Genomic DNA, 20,121 nt, shown 5'->3' on the forward strand with positions numbered 1-20,121 from the left:
GCGCTTTTTGCATTGCCTTAATTCTGTCGCTAAATGCAACTTCCACTGCTTTTAAAACTTGCTTTATTTCTCTTTCATGTTTCTTGAGAGCATTATCAAATTCATTCCTGTACTCAGATAGTTGTTTGCCATTTTTGCTCACTACCATCTGCATATCTTTTAGAATGTCATCTACGTTATGCACATACTGCACACAATCATTACACATAAATCTAAGCATTTCACATTCGTCTAATTTATTAACACTGTATTGGTCTATGCCAGAGCATTTTGGTGCTAAATGATAATATCTCCCACATACCCCTTCGCAACGAATTTTTGACACTTCTCCTCGTATTGTACTTTTGCACTTGTCGCATTTACTCTCCATTTTTTATATAGAATGAATATATGTATATATATGTATCAAACTTTGTAAGTGTATGCGTTTTGCTTTCTTTATTTAGAGTCACTTTCTCGCAAATATATTAAATTTAAAAAATCAAACTTTATTTGGTATAATATTCTTGAAACCAACTTCTGCTTCCGCTTTTTGAGTCTCTGTCTCACACATTATTTATTCTTAAGAAGTATTTGAATATAGTTTTACCATTTTAAAATGTAAAATTCAAGGAGCAGAAATAAACACAACCGTGCCGTTTTACCGATGTTGCCAACATTTGCTCAAAATGCTTACGGAGATGACTCCTTAAGCCCCTAGGAGGTGCTGGTTCATCAATCAGATATCTGTTGGGATGCCCAGGTTTCTGGGTATTCAACAGGAACTGTTTGGTCAGCATCTCATTTCTCTCCCTGATGGGGAGTATTCTCGCCTCATTATGCAGATGGTGTTCTGGGGACATAAGAAGACAGCCCGTGGCGATTCTGAGAGCAGTATTTTGGCAGGCCTGTAGTTTCTTCCAGTGGGTGATTTTTAGGCTTGGCGACCATATGGGTGACGCGTAGCACGTAATCGGCTGGCTAATTGCTTTGTATGTAGTCATGAGCGTTTCTTTATCTTTTCCCCAAGTACTGCCAGCAAGGGATTTGAGGATTTTGTTACGGCTCTGAATTCTCGGAACAATTGCGGCTGCGTGCTCACCAAAATTTAGACCCTGATCAAACGTCACACCCAAGATTTTGGGGTGTAGGACAGTCGGTAGCGTAGTGCCATCGACGTGGATGTTCAAAGTGGTCTACATTTGGGGCGTCCATGTTGTAAATAAGGTCGCGGAAGATTTAGTCGGTGATAATGCAGGTTTCGCGAGGCGAAAAAACTGGAGAGATCAGGGAGGTAGCCGTTTATTTTATTGCATAGCGCATCGATCTTTGGGCCTGGGCCTGTGGCCATTATTGTGCATTCATCGGCGTAGGAAACGATTGTGACTCCTTCCGGTGGTGAAGGTAGCTTAGATATGTAGAAATTAAACAAAAGTGGGGATAGGACACCACCCTGTGGCACCCCTTGTTTAATTCTCCTTGGTTTTGATGCTTCGTTTCTAAATTGCACCGATGCCTGCCGACCACCCAGATAATTTGCGGTCCACCTTTTAAGACATGGGGGAAGGGTGGACCCTTCCAGGTCTTGCAGTAACGAGCCTTGGTTGACCGTATCGAAAGCTTTTGATAGGTCTAGCGCTACGAGTACTATTCTATGGTGGGGGTATTGATTTAAACCGCAATTTATCTGGGTGCTAATGGCATTTAGCGCGGTGGTAGTGCTATGGAGTTTTCTGAAGCCATGCTGATGAGTGGCTAGCTGGCAATTTGCTTGGAAATAAGGGAGCAAAATGGCTTCAAGCGTCTTTGCCACTGGCGATAGGAGAGATATCGGACGATACGACTCCCCTATGTTAGCTGGTTTCCCAGGCTTTAGTAGCGGGACCACCTTGGCCATTTTCCATTTCTCAGGTATGACAAAGGTGGAAAGAGACAGATTGAAGACATGCGCTAAATATTTGAAACCCTCTTTCCCTAGGCTTTTAAGCATCGGCATGGGTATGCCGTCTGGGCCCACTGCTTTGGATGGTTTAGCACGACCAATGGCGTCCTCAACCTCTTTAGCGGTGATGGTGATTGGTGACGCGCTGAATTTGTGTTTATGTGCGTGTCTATTGGCTCTCCGTCTATCTTTGTCGACCGTAGGATGCATTATATATTGCCGGCAGAAAGCGCTCGCGCATTTTTTCGCGTCCGACAGCACTTTGTCGCCAAAGGCGATGGAAACTTTGTCTTTGTGCTTAGTCGGATTCGATAGGGACTTTACGGTGGACCAAAGTTTACCCACACCGGTAGAGAGGTTACAACCTCTTAGGTGCTTCTCCCATTTCGCCCGCTTGTGTTCATTCACAAGCAATCTGATGCGTTGGTTTATATCCCTTATTTGGGGGTCGCCTGGAATTCTCCCGGCGGGAATGAAATGTGCCGAGGCGGATTTAATGACCTTACGGAAGGCGCGCTCCCCTTGGCGGGCATCAGTCGGGATAGGGAGGGCAGCAAAGCGGCTGTCTGTAAAGGAATTATATTCTTCCCACTTTCCTTTTTTGAAGTTTATGAAAGTGCGTTTTTCAGTGACGATGAAGTCGGCGGTACGCTCGAGCGAAATAAGTATAGGCAGGTGGTCGGATGCCAATGTTACCATCGGCCGCCAGTTGACGCAGTTTACGAGTTCTGCGCTCACGATTGAGATATCTGGCGAGCTCTGACAGCTTCCTACCATACGTGTGGGGGCGTCTCCGTTTAATGTGCAGAACGTCGTTTCTTCTATTTGATCCGCCAACATCTCACCCCTACTGTCCGCCCGCAAGTTTGAATGCCATAGATCATGATGGGCATTGAAATCACCCAAGATAATGCGATTGTTGCCAGTGAGTAAGGCCCTGATATTAGGGCGGTATCCACTGGGGCAACAGGTGGTAGGAGGGATGTAGATGTTGATGATTTCTAGGTTTGCATCGCCTGACCGGACAGATAGGCCTTGACGTTCTAAGACATTGTCCCTGCGGTCGATGCCAGGATCAAATATGTAATATTGCACAGAGTGGTGTATGATAAACGCGAGACCGCCTCCATTTCCGCTCTGGCGGTCTTTCCTGTGGACCTTATACCCAGAGCAGGTCTGCAATGCAGATCTTCCTGTGAGTTTAGTCTCTTGAATCGCAGCAATGCGGATGTTGTGCCGCTTCATGATGTCGACTATCTCCGTAATCTTCCCAGTTAGTCCATTACAGTTTAACTGCAGGATTCTGAAGTGCATAAGGGGAGACGTCGCCACTCTGGGGGTAAGTGACGGGTGACTACGCCTGGGTTGTGGAAGGCCAGGACGCAATTGCTGTTGTGGCCCTGGGACTGGGCGTCCTTGGGCAAGCATTGGGGTACCCGGATGATTTGGGTTTGCGACCTGGCAACATGGCGCGATGAAACCCGTCGGGGGGTTGCCGTCGCGGAGACCAGAACATCTGGGAAAGTGGCACCACCCAAGGCAAGAGCTGCATTGGGCGGATGTCGCAAACCTATATATTCTGTGCTGGCAGACGGTGCAAACGGAGGTAGGGACTAAGAGTCTGTTTCCCTGACCTGCACGATTGCTGCCGGAAAAGAGGGGGGAGAAGACGGGGGCAGGGGTTGATGCTCAGCATTGCTACCAACTCTACTACGAGGGTAGTAGTTATGAGTGGTATCAGCTGTTTGAGTTGTTGGCGCCGTGGGGCGCGAGCAGCAGCAGGTACTTGTTATGGCTTGCTGAGCAGCGGGGCTGCTGGAAGGTAGTGGGGGGCGCTAAGGCGTAGACTACGGGACGCCCTTGGGCGTGAACAGCAAGGAGCCACAAAAGATTTATAAAAGTTACGTGGACGTCGAGTTTTGGGATCAAGCCCAAAACAACCTGTACGATGCAACCATCCCTTACACGAGACACACTGAACAGAGTATGACCGTCCTAAAAAGATTCTTTTCCGGCAGATGCAGCAAAACCATTTCTCAGGACCGGGGACAGGAGACGGACCCGGATTGGATTCGATACCTTCCCGAAGCAAGAGAATATGGAGCAGTCCCGCTGCAAGGAGCTGCTGTGAGGATGACAATTTGCGGGAAGGACGCAACAAATTAAATGGGGTTACACTGAAATGACAGTCCTTGATCGGGAAAAATCCTGAGTCGCTCCGGTACATAGAACCGACTGCCTTGGGAAGCGCAAGCTTCGTATGGCAAGGTGCTTAAAAGAGCCCTTATATTGCCAGGTTGTCTAGATTCACTTATTCAATTCCGTTATTTCCAGAAATGTTAATTTTTTGGTTTTTTAATGGCACCACGCCAGGCACAAAATTATTAATATGTATTTGAAAATCCGATATATGGCTGGTTGGTTGCCATGTTTTTTCCACTATCCCGTTATGGGTAAAAGTCCCGTTACGTATATAAAACGCGTTTGGTTTTTTTTTTTGCACCACGCCAGGTATTCCGTTAGTTCATGTTACAATATCCCGTTACATTATGTTAAGTATATAAATCAAATCATTAAGGTACGTCCACACCGGTAACGAAATAGCAAAGCTGTATAACAATTGTTTTAAAACAATTGCAACTTGTTATACAACAAAGTTATCTAATTCCTTTGATCTTTACCGACAACCTCTGGGTAACATTTAACCTGCTATAAAACCAGAAAAAAAGTTACACAACATCGTGTTATACCACATTTTTAAGTTGAATTTCTAACAAGTTACATAACATTGGTTATATAACTGTTAGTAACACGTTTTGTTACTGGTGTGGACGCACCTTCATGTTAAGTAAATAAATCAAATGTCACTGATTCCTATTAGGAGTGCACAAAAACCGCCCTAACTCCAGATCAGGGAAGCATTGCATCTCCTAACTCCGCTAAAACGCCCGATGGAAGTACAGCAGCCAACCTTGAGGCCTATTTTAATTTTCCACTCAACGCATAAAAAGCCCGAAAAAATTGACGTTGAGCCGCCCCTGCTGTCTGCCTTCAAGTTTGAATGCCACAGATCGTGATGGGCATTGAAATCGCCTAAGATAATGCGATTATTGCCAGTGAGTAAGGCGCTGATATTAGGGCGGTATCAACTGGGTGGCAGGAGGGATGTAGATATTGATGATTTTTAGGTTTGCATCGCCTGACCGGACAGATAAGCCTTGACGTTCTAAGACACTGTCACTGCGGCCGATGTCGGGATCAAATAAATGATATTGCACAGAGTGGTGTAAGATAAACGCGAGGCCACCTCCATTGCCGCTCTGGCGATCTTTTCATTGGGCATTATACCAGAACAAGTGGGCAGAGCAGATCTTTCTGTGAGTTTAGTTTCTTGAATCGGAACAATGCGGATGTTGTGCCGCTTCATGAAATCGACTATCTCCGTGATCTTCCCAGTTAATCCATTACAGTTTAACTGCAGAATTCTGAAGTGCAACGGGGGAGATGTCGTCAGTCCGGGAGTAAGTGACGGGTAACTACGCTTGGGTTGTGAAAGGCTAGGACGCAACTGCTGTTGTGGCCCTGAGACTGGACGTCCTTGGGTAAGCATTGGTGTTCCCGGTGTGTTTGAGTTTGCGGTCTGGCAACATGGCGCTATGAAACCCGTCGCAAATATATATATATTGTGCTGGCAAACGGTGCAAAAGGAGGTAGGGACCCAGAGTCTGTTTCCCTGACCTACACGATTGCTAGCGGAAAAGAGGGGGGAAGAAGACGGGGGCAGGATCTGATGCTCGGTTGTAGGTATGAGTGGGAGCGGCCGTATGAGTTGGTGGTGCCGTGGGGCGCGAGCAGCAGTTGTTGTTGTTGTTGTTGTTGTAGCGATAAGGTTGCTCCCCGAAGGCTTTGGGGAGTGTTATCGATGTGATGGTCCTTTGCCGGATAAAGATTCGGTACGCTCCGGTACCACAGCACCATTAAGGTGCTAGCCCGACCATCTCGGGAACGATTTATGTGGCCACATTAAACCTTCAGGCCATTCCCCCCTCCCCACACCCAAGTTCCATGAGGAGCTTGTGGTCGCCAGAGCCTCGTCTGTTAGTGAAACAGGATTCGCCGCGGATAGGTGAGGTTGACAATTGGGTTCGGAGAAGCTATATATTGCGCTGGCAACCTGAAGGGTTGCGTTACACAACCCCTTGAATCTGGTATTTTAGTCGCCTCTTACGACAGGCATATCTACCGCGGGTATGTTCTGATCCCCTAACCCGCTGGGGCGCGAGCAGCGGTGGGTACTTGTTGTGGCTTGTTAAGCAGCGGGGCTGCTGGAAGGTAGTGAGGGGCGCTAAGGCGTAGACTACGGGACGCCCTTGGGCGTGAACAGCAAGAAGCCACGAAAGAATTATAAAAGTTACTTTGACGTCGGGTTTTGGGATCTAGCCCAGAAAAACCTGTCCGATGCAACCATGTTGTTGTTGTTGTTGTAGCGATTAGGTTACTCCCCGAAGGCTTTGGGGAGTGTTATCGATGTGATGGTCCTTTGTCGGATACAGATCCGATACGCTCCGGTAACACAGCACCATTAAGGTGCTGGCCCGACCATCTCGGGAACGATTTATGTGGCCACATTAAACCTTCAGGCCATTCCCCCCTCCCCACACCCAAGTTCCATGAGGAGCTTGGGGTCGCCAGAGCCTCGTCTGTTAGTGAAACGGGATTCGCCGCTCGAAGGTGAGGTTGACAGTTGGGTTGGAGAAGCTATATATTGCGCTACACAACCCCTTGAATCCCTTGCAGGAGACACATTGACAAGAGTATGACCGTCCTAAAAAGATTCTTTTCCGGCAGACGCAGCAAAACCACTTCTCAGGACCGGGGTCAGGAGACGGACCCGGATTGGATTCGATACCTTCACAGAGCAAGAGAATATGGAGCAGTCCCGCTGCAAGGAGTTGCTGGGAGGATGACAATTTGTGAGAGGGACGCAACAAATTAAATGGGGTTACACAGAAATGACAGTCCTTGGCGGGAAAAATCCCGAATCGCTCCAGTACATAGAACCGACTGCCTTGGAAAGTGCTTCCGTGCCCTCGCTGAAATTAATAAACTCTTAACGGTTGGTAATATTGATTTCTCTGTAACCAAAGACACCTTCAACTAAGCTCTTAATCTATTCTTAATTTGACATTATCTCTATTTTTCTGTTAACTGTCATATTTCTGATTTAAATATTATATTTACTGTTTTTTTTTTTTTTTTGTTTTTTTGTATCTAGTCTGGCAGATTTTATGATCATAGATTGAATAAAATAAAAAGGCTATTGCTTGAGAATTCGTCTCGGATTGTTTTCTGGATTATGTATGGTTGAAAAGTGAAGGCGTCTGTATAATGTATTTCGCGATTATCTAATACAATCACAAGACCGCCGTCTATTCTTCCCCTAAGACTGTGTCAGGATGAAATATGTAATTTTAAAATTAAAAACTCACCATGTTTTCATCATAATCTTCTGCACGCGGATTAATACACACAATCATCGATACCTGCCCTTCACCATCGAAATAGTTTTTAAACATGTGTGTTAGCTTTGAATCACGATATGGTATTTTCTTCGGAGCGCTATTAGGTGGTGCCTGTTGATTTTCCCGCAAATATTCCAAACAAGTGCGCAGTGTCATTAAAGAATTATTAATACTTGAAGCCTCACGTAAACGCATTCCAGTATTTTTCGTACGTGACGAACGTTCACTACCTGCCAAATCGACAAGTGATAGCTGACTCACTGCAATGGTACGTTTATCTTGTAAAACATGTTCTCCCTGACAATCGGTTGGTGCTTGTACTAAACGTATATTGAAAACAGAATGACTACGGCTTGACTCGGCATTTAGAACTGTGTGGCCCATACGTTTACGTTTTTGTCCAAATTGGAATGCGTCAATAGCTTCTTCCACAGATTTAATCTCGATTTCAGTAACGCCGTGCACGAACATATTATGATTAGCATCTGCACGAATAATTTTGCTTTGCAAAGTTCTGTTGGGGAAAAATATATTAAATACAATTTAAATATCAGATATATGTGTAGAATATTTTCACATATATCGTACTCACTTCTGAGGTGTGTCTTCTTCAAGTAAATCGTAGACACTGTTATTATAAATTTCAATGTAAGTAACGAATACTGCATACATATTATCTTCATCCAATCCTTCAAGTGCCGGCATATCGCATGACGCCTGTGATGCGATTTCGGGATCAGAATCTTTACGTCTTAGCGCTCCCCTTTCACCAGCTGCAAAACGTTTATTCATTTCAGCTTGTCTTTCAAGCAATGCATCAGTTTCTGTTGCAATTTCAAAACCATTTAACTTATCCGGTTTGAAAATATATTTTTTTGCTTGAAAATCTGATATGGTTTTAAAAAGCACATCCAAACAACGTGGCATTATGCCACGATGTCGTGCATCACCCGTCATAGTATATGTTTTGCCACTTCCCGTAACGCCATAGGTGAAAAGTAAACTATTGCGACCACGAATAAGATTTTCCACAAGCGGTTGTGCTACGGCACTAAAAATATCAGCTTGCGAGATATGCGGTTCGAATACATGTTTAAATATGTATTGCATTTCACGTTGTGCTCCTTGTTTGTGTTGTAATGCTTGCTCTGGCGGCGTGAGTATTACAGTTGTAGAATTTTTTACACGAACACATGATAAATCTGCATCGGATTGTAATGGTCGCACACGACAATATACATGTACCGGATCGTGAGGTTTATTAGGATCTGTGTCTGATTTGCGCTCAGTTTGTTGTGCATAACTACGTGGCGTCTTTGGTGGACGCAATGGTGTGCGTGCTCTAAGGAAAAAAATTAATATTGTGTTCATTTTATTGATACATTAACTTACATTGCTTTCATATTGTTTTTGGGTTGTGGATAATTAGATTTTCCATAAATGTCACAAATCACAATTTTAATCGCTTTCTGCAATCGGTTATTTCGAACAAAAATTGTCATTCAAATGACGCGCAATTTGTCTAAACACAGAGTTGCATATAAAAAGTCAGTCACAATAATCGTATTTATTGTAAATAATGCTAAAGAGCAAATTAAACTTCCCTAAGGGCTAATTATACTTCCTTAACCCAAACGCCATAGTCGTAACCATATCCATCTCCAATGTGACCGATTAGTGGTGCCTTAACCTAAAAAAACGTGAAAATTTCATAAAAATGAAGAAAACGCAAAAAATTGCAAACATATTCCACAAAAATAAGTCTTTTAGTCGTAACGTATCCAAAACAATGAATAAAATCTACGAACAGTTATTAAATTCACCAACTGAAACATTTTTAGGTTATGCATATGGCGAAAAACCAAAAACCGATTAGTTGGCTATGGTATGGTTATGGCGTTCGCGTTATGATATGGCGCCATTATTCGATTACACTGATATCCATAAGGTAGGTTGGATAAAGGGCGAATTAATGGTGACTTGTAACCATAAAGCCATAACCAGATAAAACAGCTAATCGAACCGACCTTATGGAAATCAATGTAATCGATTAATGGTGCCATACCATAACGCTAACTCGATTACATTGATTTCCATAAGGTAGGTGTGATCAGCTGTTTTATCTGGTTATGGCTTTATGGTTATAAGTCACCATTAATTCGCCCTTAAGCTGTTTTATCTGGTTATAGTAATATGGTTATAAGTCACCATTAATTGGCCCTTAATGAAGTTTAATTAGCTCTTATAAAACAGCTGGTCCAACTAATCGTATGGAAATAAATGTAATTGATCACAAATCACTCAAAGAAGATTGCGCATTGACTCGTTCAAAATTGCTTCGTTATGCGCACTACGTCACACTTGACTGCTTGAGCGAATGAAAGAAAGAGAGAAAAAAACAAGAGCTTAAGAAAATGACGTAAAAATTGCCCATACAAAACAGCGATCTTTTGTTTACATGCGCAATGCGCAATCTTGTGTGTTGATTTGTTGTAATTGATCAAATGTTCTATACCATAATACCTTAGCCATAACCATACCATAGCCAACCAATTGGTTTCTGGTTTCTCTGCATATCCATAACCTATAAATATTTCAATTGGTGAATTCATTCATTCTCTTTTTGGACATTTTATATCTTGTTTTAGATACGTTTTGACTAAGTGACTTATTATTTGTAGAATTTGTTCCTAATTTTCTTAATTGATATGTTTAAGTAAAAATATGGTTATGGATTTGGTGTTATGACTATGTCATCGTTGCCAGGCCTTCAAAGCCTTTGTATAAATCTGCCATAAATCAGCTGACCCACAAATCGAGTTTGCTATTAGAACAGAATAGACAAAAAATGTCTTCGCCGGCACCAAAATCTCCAGAGCAATCAGACAAAAGCCGAAAATATGATCGCCAAATCCGTTTATGGGGAGAGCATGGGCAAAGCTTTCTCGAGAGCTCCACAATTTGTTTACTCAATGCAACAGCGCTAGGATGCGAGGTACTCAAAAGTTTGGTATTACCCGGTATTGGTGGCTTTACGATTGCAGATGGTAACATTGTAACTGAAGATGATTTGGGAATTAAGTATGTATGAAGGTTTAAAGCTTTTACTCACAAAACAAAATAATTTTTTCTACCAGTTTCTTTTTGGATGCAACATTTCTTGGCCAATCCAAAGCTAGAGCATGTATGCAATTGCTACAAGAATTAAATACTGATGTCAATGGAGATTTCGTAGATGAAAGCGTTGATTGGATTTTAGTAAATCGTCCATCATTTTTTGATACATTTGATGTTGTTATTGCTTCGAACTTAAATGAGAAAACTCTTGTCGAACTATCGGAACGTCTTTGGGAAGCAAACATTCCATTTGTTTACTGTCGGTCATTAGGTTTTTTCGGCTCTATACGCTTGCAATTACAAGAACACTGTGTCATTGAATCTCATCCTGATAATCGTCAGTTTGATCTTCGTTTAGATCAACCATTTCCTGCGCTACAAAAACATTTTGAGGTATTTAATAAAATTTTTAATATTCTATTTAATAACAAGCTTAAAAAACATGTACCCAAAGCTATTGCTTAAAGAAGGAATTCTCCCTTACTCTGCAATTCCGGACATCTACAGGATTATCTTCTAGGCCACGATATCGACATTCATTCGCATAATTTGAACTGGGCGGAGAATAAAAATTGCCAACAAGTCCTACTTTGAGCTTAGGCCGCAATTGAAATGTAAGGCCCTCTTTCGACACAAACAAATTTACGCTTTATAAGTGTATGATCATACCATAGATAGGACGGCGACTGAAGTATTCAAGTGAAAAGTTCTATGGAAGATTTATGGTCATATCAAAGGTGTCGGCAGCATGTTTTTATGTGTTTTCTAATATATTTAATGTTATGCGAATGGATGAAGACGGGTGGAGGAATATTTGATCTCCCTTGATGCTACTAATTGGGCCCTTTTTCGCAAGGCTTGAAGCAGCAAAGCATCGCCTAATAAATTACGGTGATGTTCTTAATCCTACAGATACAAGTCTCTGTGTTTACATTAAAAAAAGGATTCGTTTGAGAAATGGTAAGCTCCCTTCCATATGACTGACAAAACTTTTCAAATGTATTAAAACATAAAAATTTTAATTATACTTATATAAATAAAATAAATGTAAGGCGCGATAACCTTCGAAGAGATCTAAGGCCGAGCTTCTCTTCCAATTTGCGTCGTGCTCCTTTTAATTTTCCCTATAAATTGGTCGAACGGGACCTACATGTTTTATGCCGACTCCGAACGGCATCTGCAAGGCAGATGAGTTTTCACTGAGAGCTTTTCATGGCAGAAATACACTCGCAGCGCTTGCCAAACACTGCCGAGGATGACCCCGCTTAGAAAAATGTTCTTCTAATTGAAAAAACCTTATTTCTAAAATTTTGATGTTGCTTTGCCCGGGGTGTGAAGCCAGGGCATACAGTGTGGTAGGCGGAGCACGCTACTATCACATCACGGTGGCCGCCTTATACTTATATGACTACTATTTTTCGTTCCCAGCGGGTTAGGGGGCTTAGAACATACCCGCGGTAGGTATGCCTGTCGTAAGAGGCGACTAAAGTACCAAATTGATTCAAGGTGTTGACTTCTCCAACCCAATTGTCAACCTCTCCTACCCGTGGAGAATCCTGTTTCATTATTAGCCGAGTTTCTGGCGACCCCGAACTCCTGATGGATATAGGGGATGGGAGGGCGCTATGGCCTAGAAGGTTACATGTGGTCATACCAAATCGTTCGCGAGATGGTCGGGTTAGCACCTTTATGGTGCTTGTTAGCGGAACGTGCCGGTGCTGCATCCGACAAAAGACCATCAACATCGATAACACTCCCCAAGGCCCGTGGGGAGTGTCCTTACCGCTACAACAACAACAGCTACTATTTTTCGTGTATTTTTCTTGTATTTTCTTGTATGATAAAATTAAATGAAAAATATTTATTATATTTTAAATGCTTATTTTATTATATATTTAGAACATAGAAGTTACCAGTAAAGTGCCCTGGTTGTTAGTCCTTAATAAATTTCTTCAACTATGGAAAAGTGGGAATGGCGGTCATTGCCCAGTCAATTATAAACAGAAAAGTGAATTGCGTGAAATGATAAGAACTGGTAAGTGGTTTTTTCCGACACGTCACAAGTAATAAAGCCAGCACTTACATGGTGAGTTCATTATGACGTCCGAACTAGTCAACCTAATACGTGATAGACTGTAAAGTTTGATCATGGCATATTTTTTGAACCAAATTATTGGAGAAATAGGCTTTAAAATTGCATATGTGACCTGGAATCATGAAAGGGACCTATTGTGCGAAAAACCGTTGTCTCTTTTTGAGTGGTTCTTATAGGAAATTTAACGCTCTTTCCAATGGAACAAACTTAGCTTTTTCACAAATCACATTTAAAGACAAATCGGACCACAAATACGATTTTTTGAAATATTTCGATCCATGGCCACCTATAGGAGAGTTTTTTCTTATTGCATTGTCATCGGGTTCTGAACTATATTCCAAGTTTCAAGCTTGTAGCTTTTCGGGAAGTTAATTAATCTTTAATTACAAAATTCGTTCACAACGGCCGACCGCTACACAGAGTCAAGCTAAACAAACACTTTAAACGCCTTTTTCTCGAAAACTTGTTTTCGCACAATAGGTCCCTTTCATGATTCCAGGTCACATATGTACATGTATCCAAACCAAATTTGACAAGAGGTGCAGAAAAATCGTTCCAATATACAATACATCGACTTAAAGTTATTTATTTTTAATCATAAAAGACTCATCATGGTTCTAGCACGTTTATAAATAGAATATGAAAAAGTATCAAATTCTTCGAATTAACAATTTATATACATATATTAAGTAATGTGAATTTAAATTTAGCTATGACGGCTGATGAAGAAAACTATGAGGAGGCTATTAAAGCAGTAAATACAGCTTTAGGTGGTGGTAATGTGCCTGCATCGATTAAGGCAATCTATGAGGATAATGCTTGTACAAGTCTCAATAAGCAAAGCCAACCATTTTGGATTATGGCTAAAGCATTAAAAGAGTTCGTTGAAAATGACAATAATGGCTTATTACCATTATCAGGAATATTGCCGGATATGACAGCAGATACCGAACCTTATATAACATTACAAAATATTTATCGCCAACAAGCCTTACATGACGCAGACAACGTCTATCGTAAATGTCAAAAATATTTAAAAGAGCTTGGTCTACCTGAAGATACGATAAGTGAAAAAACTGTACGTCAATTCTGTCGCGAGGCAGCTGGTTTGGGTGTGATACGAGGCACCAAGATATCCGATGAGAATGCCAAGGGCAACAATGTACTTTCGATTGGTAAGTGTAGAATTTTAGAATTTAGACTAGTTTGGAGCAAAATAAGATAGTGGCATTTAAAATCTATAAAACAGCTAAGCTCTTTAATTTTTAATGTATGTATTATAGACTGAGAGGCTCGAACATTTTTATTTTTATTGATCCTTAAACATACAGCCTAAATTACTTTTCTTTTTATTGTAACTAGGTTTGTTGGTATCCAATTATACCTTTCATGCAAATGAATCTCGAAAGTTGTAAGTCCTTAAAGGGAAAGAGTTATACCCACCAATCAGTACACCGAAATTATCAGGATCACGAGCGGATGTGATTTAACCCGTCCGTCTATCTGCTTGAATGTAAATTAGTCCATGAATTTTTGAGATGTCTTGACAAAATTCGGTGAACTGGTTTATTTTAGTGTCCAATTTTTCATTTGTCGGAACCGGCCCGATCGGAGCCAGAGGTTTACGCCGATCACTTTATTGGCGGCGGCGGCGGCGGCGCGCGGGCGTACGCCGGTGTTCTTACTTTAAAAGGCTAGATTTTTCTATTTAAAAAAATTATATTTAGTTTGTGTAGTGCTGAAAAGAAATAGAGATACATAAAATGGTCACACTTTTGTCTGTATATGTCATGCAAAGCGTAGTTCCAACTGGGGTTAAATCCTAATAATCGTCGCGAACACAATTTCTTTAAATTATTTTTGGTTCCTTGGCGGTCACGCACAAAGGCGACTACAAATGACACTCGTGGCACAGGGCACCTCCGGCTGTTTTTAAGAGCTACAATTCCCAATGTGCGAACAGTAGCAATCCCGACCACTAGTCGCCACCACGCCTCCTGACCAGGGATTCAAGGGGTTGTGTAGCGCAATATATAGCTTCTCCAACCCAATTGTCAGCCTCACCTTCGAGCGGCGAATCCCGTTTCACTAACAGACTAGGCTCTGGCGACCCCAAGCTCCTCATGGAACTTGGGGGTGGGGAGGGAGGGATTGCCTGAAGGTTTAATGTGGCCATATAAATCGTTCCCGAGATGGTCGGGCCAGCACCTTAATGGTGCTGTTACCGGAGCGTATCAGATCTGTATCCGACAAAGGACCATCACATCGATAACACTCCCCAAAGCCTTCGGGGAGTAACCTATCGCTACAACAACAACAACAACAACGCCTCCTGACCCTCACACCATATGCCAGCACAGAAGCTATAGGACTGCGACTTCGAACTTATACCTTCGTCGACGTCACTTTCCTAGAAGCTCTAGGTGTAGCTCCGAAAACTTTCTAACGTATGGTTTTGTCGCGCTATGCTACCGAGCTACACCAGAGAAACACCTTAAAACGGTAGGGAGTGACTATTCGGCCAAGGATGCCGCTCTCGAAATCATAAGCAGTCTAAGTGGATGTCATTGCGTAACTCATGGGTGAAAATCGTATAATCCTCGGCGCATCTACATAAAAAATGGACCCTGGATAAAATTTTTAAAATGTAGACAAAGTTTGCAGACGTTTGTGTTCACAACATTGATTTTAATAGTCTTCGTTAAATTAAAACGATAATTTAGAATAAAGATCGACCGATTTTAAGTTGAAAGATGCTAACTGCTTCTTTCCGGCCTTATGATATAAGAGCTCATTATGGATGACCGCGTAGCTTCAGACTAGTTCGACTCTCCATTACATTAGGGCAGTAGCACACACCGTCATTAGTTCGACTGTTTTGGGAAAGCTTTTGCTTCACCACTTTGAGTGTTCTTGCGAAGGACAAAGTCTCACCTGGTAAATATATGTGCCTACGTATTCACATTTGTAAAAGGAGCCGTAACGCGTAGGTTATATTGAAACTTGGTTGACAGGCTGTAATCAATATGATTCACTCCAAGGGACTAGTTTTGGATAGGGCTGCCAACTTTAGGAAATGTTAAACCAGGAGACTTGGGTGTTGAAGGATGAAGTGTAAAAATCACTATTTACATTTCAGACGCTATTTGATAGTTTCGCAAATAAACAACAGATGTTTGAATGTAAGCCCAAGTGATTTTTCAAACCCTTCTCATACGTACATATATCCTCAACTTAAGTATGAGGTAAGAATCATTTCAAAGGAGTGTTTATGCCCCTAGAACCTAGTAAAGGATTTTGCATCACTGATTTCGCTTATTCTTTCAGCCAATCGCAATATAATTTTTTTTTTTTTTCAATCGGCACCTTTTTTGGGTAATTTGCTTTTTTTAACAACTTGAGGACAATTTGAAAACATGTTCGACTTCGGTCATTTTATTTGAATTCATTGTTCCTAATTCATTTTTTGGAAAAAATATGCAAAGTGAGCATATAAATTTATTATATACTTAACTTTTCTTTTAGTGTTTTGTTTTAATAACTTGGTAAATTGTGCGATGCAAAGTCCGTGTTAAGCTGACATCGAAAGCGCCTGTTTTTTAAATAACTTTAGAACAGTTAGAAAGAGTTAAATTTCGCAATTAGTTTCTTATAACTGGCAGTGATGCGCATCCGTTGATACCACTTTCGATCATATCCGACCAATTTTCGACATGAACAATAAATGGCCTAAACAGTCTTAAACGAGTAGAAAATATAGTAACGCGCAGGACGCCGCCGCCGCCGTGCCGATATTTTTGACATTCGTCGGCGGCGTGCGAAAAACGACTTAAATCGGCGGCGGCGGCGGTGTTTATCGGCGGCGTATATCTCTACTGTGTAGCAGGACTGTACAAAAGCTGAACTCTTCTGTCAAAGTCAAGGCCGGAGTATAAAGTTCTGAGACAATAAGCCATTTTCTAAAATCTTTTTTGTCAGTTTATTCTGGCTGCTGAGTAGAGTATCACCCCATGTCGACTGCTGTTTAATATCGTCCTATCTCTATATTAGAATTAGATTGAAAAATGCCCCATCTCAGATTGCTTTTCATTAACTCCCTCTTATGTCAAAATGCATTGAACTTATTTATGCTCAGATAGGGAGATTTTGAAACAAATTTTGAGATAGTGTATTTTTGAATAAAATTCTAACGTACAAATTCTGAAACAACGATCAAACCAACATAACTCTTTATCAATTCACGAAATATTTAGTAGAAAATGAATTATTTCCCCCAAAACAAATTACAAATTTATTATCACAACTAATATACTACTAAGAGTACTTTTCTTTTACAATTTTCGCTGAAAGGGGATTGAATTATTCCCCGTTTTCCATTCCTAAAAGCAACTCCTCCAGAGGAGTATCAAAGCTCTGCCATCATTGGAGAACAAACCTCTAGTAATTGAATCATGGTCATTTGTTACATTGACAATGAAATTCGAAGCACCAAGCAAAACCGACTGGATTTTTCACTCGATTCGGCATTCAATAAAGCAATAATGAGATAATTAAGAATTTGTATTTTGTATGGAAGATTGAGTTCATATTAGGGCTTTAATGTAGAAAACTTGACCAATTATTTCATTAAGCCTCTGTGTGAAATTGGCATTAGATTGTTTAGTAAATTTTAAAAATGAAATTAAGTTTTTTGTAGTATCGGATGAATCTGAACTAATTTTTCTTCCAGTTATGGCTCCCGAAACATAGAAAATTGCTTAGTCATAAAAGGGGCGGTGGTGCCATGCCCATTTTTTAAAAATTGAAGTTTTTCCTATTTATTGTTATAAATCCACTTGGGAAATGAAACACCATTGATATGAAGCTCTGTTTTTGCAAAGATATAGCTTATTTTATTCGTCCATGACCCTTTTAAAAATCTTTTATATAAAAGTGGGCGTGGTCCTTAACCGATTTCGTAAAGTTTTCTTCAAAGCATTCCTTCTTATAGCAAAGGCAACCCCTCTGCCGAATTTTGTTACGATAGGTTTAGCGATTTTTTATTTATGGTTAATAATATTTGTAAAATTGATTTTATCACAAGTGTGAGGTGCCACGCCCATTTTAAAATTTTTTTACAAATTTTTATCAAGAGTCTCAATATCAGTCCACATGTCAAATTTCAACATTCTAGGTGGATTATTTACTAAATAATCAGGTTTTTTGTGTTTTCCATAATGTTATATATATAAAAAGTGGGCGTGGTTATCATCCGATTTCGCTCATTTGCAATACCAATCTATTCTGGGTCCAGATAAGCCGGTGTACCAAATTTGGTGAAGATATCTCAATATTTACTAAAGTTATCCTGTTAACGGACAGACGGACGGACATGGCTCAATACAATTTTTTTTCGATACTGATGATTTTGATATATGGAAGTCTATATCTATCTCGAATCGTTTATACATGTACAACCAACTGTTATCCAATCAAAGTTATAATACCCTGTGTACAAGTACAGCTGGGTATAAAAATTTAACTCATAATTTCAGCAGATACGATCTTTTAACATCAATCAATGATGATCGGAAGCCTACTTTAGCTCTAGTAAACGGATGTCATAATGAAAGTTCAGATACTAATGATAAATGTATTTTGTATTGATATTTTTTCCGATTTGCCAGAACCAGATATAAATCTTAAATTAGATAAAACTAAGAAATATAACTGTTCGTCCACTCGATTATGAAATGAAAATTCATTTGACGACCGAAACCCCGTTTTTTTGCACCCCGTGATGCTTATCTTATTTAGAAAAAAAACTGAGGTACAAACTACTATTGATGAACTGATGAAGGAAGGGATCATTAGTCCTAGTAACTAAACTTTTTTATGATTCTGCAATACTTTAAGTTAAAAGAAAAGGTAAAATGCGAATGTTTATAGATTACAGAGGTTTAAATAAATTAACAGTAAGGGATAATACCGGCTACCATTAATAAATGACTGCATTGAATATTTAGAGAGGAAAAATATATTTACAGTATTAGACTTAAAAAGTGGATTTCATCAAGTCAAGATTTCAACAGAATCTGGTCAATATACTGCTTTTGTAACGCCGAATGGGCAATATGAGTATTTAAGAATGCCATTTGGATTAAAAAATGTACCTGCTGTATTCATAAATACGATATTTAGAGACTTCATTGATTCAAAACAACTAAATATTTATATTGGTTTGAATATTAGCAACACTAAGGGGTACTGTCATCTCTAAGCCGATGCTAAGAGTGACTTGTATGCACATCCATAAATCAACCATTATGTATCTATATAAACGAATCAATCATTATGTCTACACATATGTACGTACACGCAGCAACACATGCAGATATATTATCTGAGATATGCAATTATAATTGTGGAAGTGTCGCTCACAAACACACGCGCATGAGCTGTGAGAGAAACTATAAAAATTGTGCATCTGTAGTTATAGCTGAGAAACTTATAGCAGATAACCAACTAGTAGATTCTAGAACAGAACCGCCTAGAAATATCAACGAGTAAACCAAAAAGTATAAAAGGCGACAACAGTAGAGGCGCGAGTATCAGTTTTGATTAATCACGCTATCTGTCGAGCAATAGAAGTGTTATTTTGAAAGTAGTCTAATAAAGACCATTTTGCATTACTGAATAGTGGTGTTATTTATTCAGCAGTTTAGTGATTCGAACCTTAGTAGAAGATTTGAAATAAGCGGAATTGCACTAAATTCGTTACAATATTTTATAAAAGCGTGCAATTACTGACGTATGAACACCCTCGCCGTAAGTTCTGCTTACTCCAAACTGGAAAGAGAAGCGGCATAGATGGGTTTGATGGCGAATGAGAACTAAACGAAATACCCGATGGCAGCGGAGAGGCAACGCCCAGACACATGCAGATATCTTATCTGAGGTGCTCCTAACGGTATGCAAGTGTAAGTGTGGAAGTGTCGCTCACACATACAAGTGCACGGGGTATGAGAGAAGTTATACAAATTATACATCTGTAGTTGTAGCTGAGAAATTTATAACTAGTAAGTTCTGGAATTAGAAAAGCCTAGAAATATGCAACGAGGAAATCGGACAGTATAAAAGGGCGGCAACATTAGAGGCGAGAAATCAGTTTCATTTGAGCTATCAATCAGTTTGGTTTAAGCAAGCTACAGTTGCGAATTATAAGTGCTATTGTGAAGTATTTTAATAAAGGCCATTTTGCATTATTGAATAGTGGAGTTATTTATTCAACAGTTTAGTGATTCGAATCTTGGTACAGGATTGCAAATAAGAGGATTTGCAGTAAATTCGTTACAATTGGTGTCAGAAGAGGAATTGTTGAATAAATTCCGAAGATTGGGAATACAACTTGGACATGGCAAAGTTGAGTGAATTGAGGATCCAGCAACTGAAAAAGGAGTTGGAGAAGCGTGGATTGAATACAACCG

At 40.5% G+C, this 20,121-nt stretch overlaps 2 protein-coding genes across 2 annotated transcripts in view; one reads left to right on the forward strand and one right to left on the reverse strand.

Annotated features, from left to right (window-relative positions):
- Positions 1-9,037, reverse strand: part of pav (pavarotti) — a 36,229-nt gene extending 27,192 nt beyond the window's left edge. Inside the window, exons 1-3 of the mRNA XM_067789578.1 lie at positions 8,836-9,037; positions 8,036-8,785; positions 7,411-7,957 (exon numbers count right to left, since the gene is read on the reverse strand). Of these exons, the coding sequence (XP_067645679.1) occupies positions 7,411-7,957; positions 8,036-8,785; positions 8,836-8,945 (1,407 nt within the window). The 5' untranslated portion in view covers positions 8,946-9,037. The remainder of the gene's footprint in view (positions 1-7,410; positions 7,958-8,035; positions 8,786-8,835) is intronic.
- Positions 9,038-10,064: 1,027 nt separating this feature from the next.
- APP-BP1 (Nedd8-activating enzyme E1 regulatory subunit APP-BP1) overlaps positions 10,065-20,121 on the forward strand; it is a 44,805-nt gene continuing 34,748 nt past the window's right edge. The window contains exons 1-4 of the mRNA XM_067789579.1: positions 10,065-10,524; positions 10,581-10,953; positions 12,460-12,595; positions 13,366-13,830. Coding sequence (XP_067645680.1) covers positions 10,292-10,524; positions 10,581-10,953; positions 12,460-12,595; positions 13,366-13,830 — 1,207 coding nt within the window. The 5' untranslated portion in view covers positions 10,065-10,291. The remainder of the gene's footprint in view (positions 10,525-10,580; positions 10,954-12,459; positions 12,596-13,365; positions 13,831-20,121) is intronic.

This window comes from Eurosta solidaginis, chromosome 5 (genome assembly GCF_040869045.1).
Source record: "Eurosta solidaginis isolate ZX-2024a chromosome 5, ASM4086904v1, whole genome shotgun sequence".
NCBI classification, from domain to species: Eukaryota; Metazoa; Arthropoda; class Insecta; order Diptera; family Tephritidae; genus Eurosta; species Eurosta solidaginis.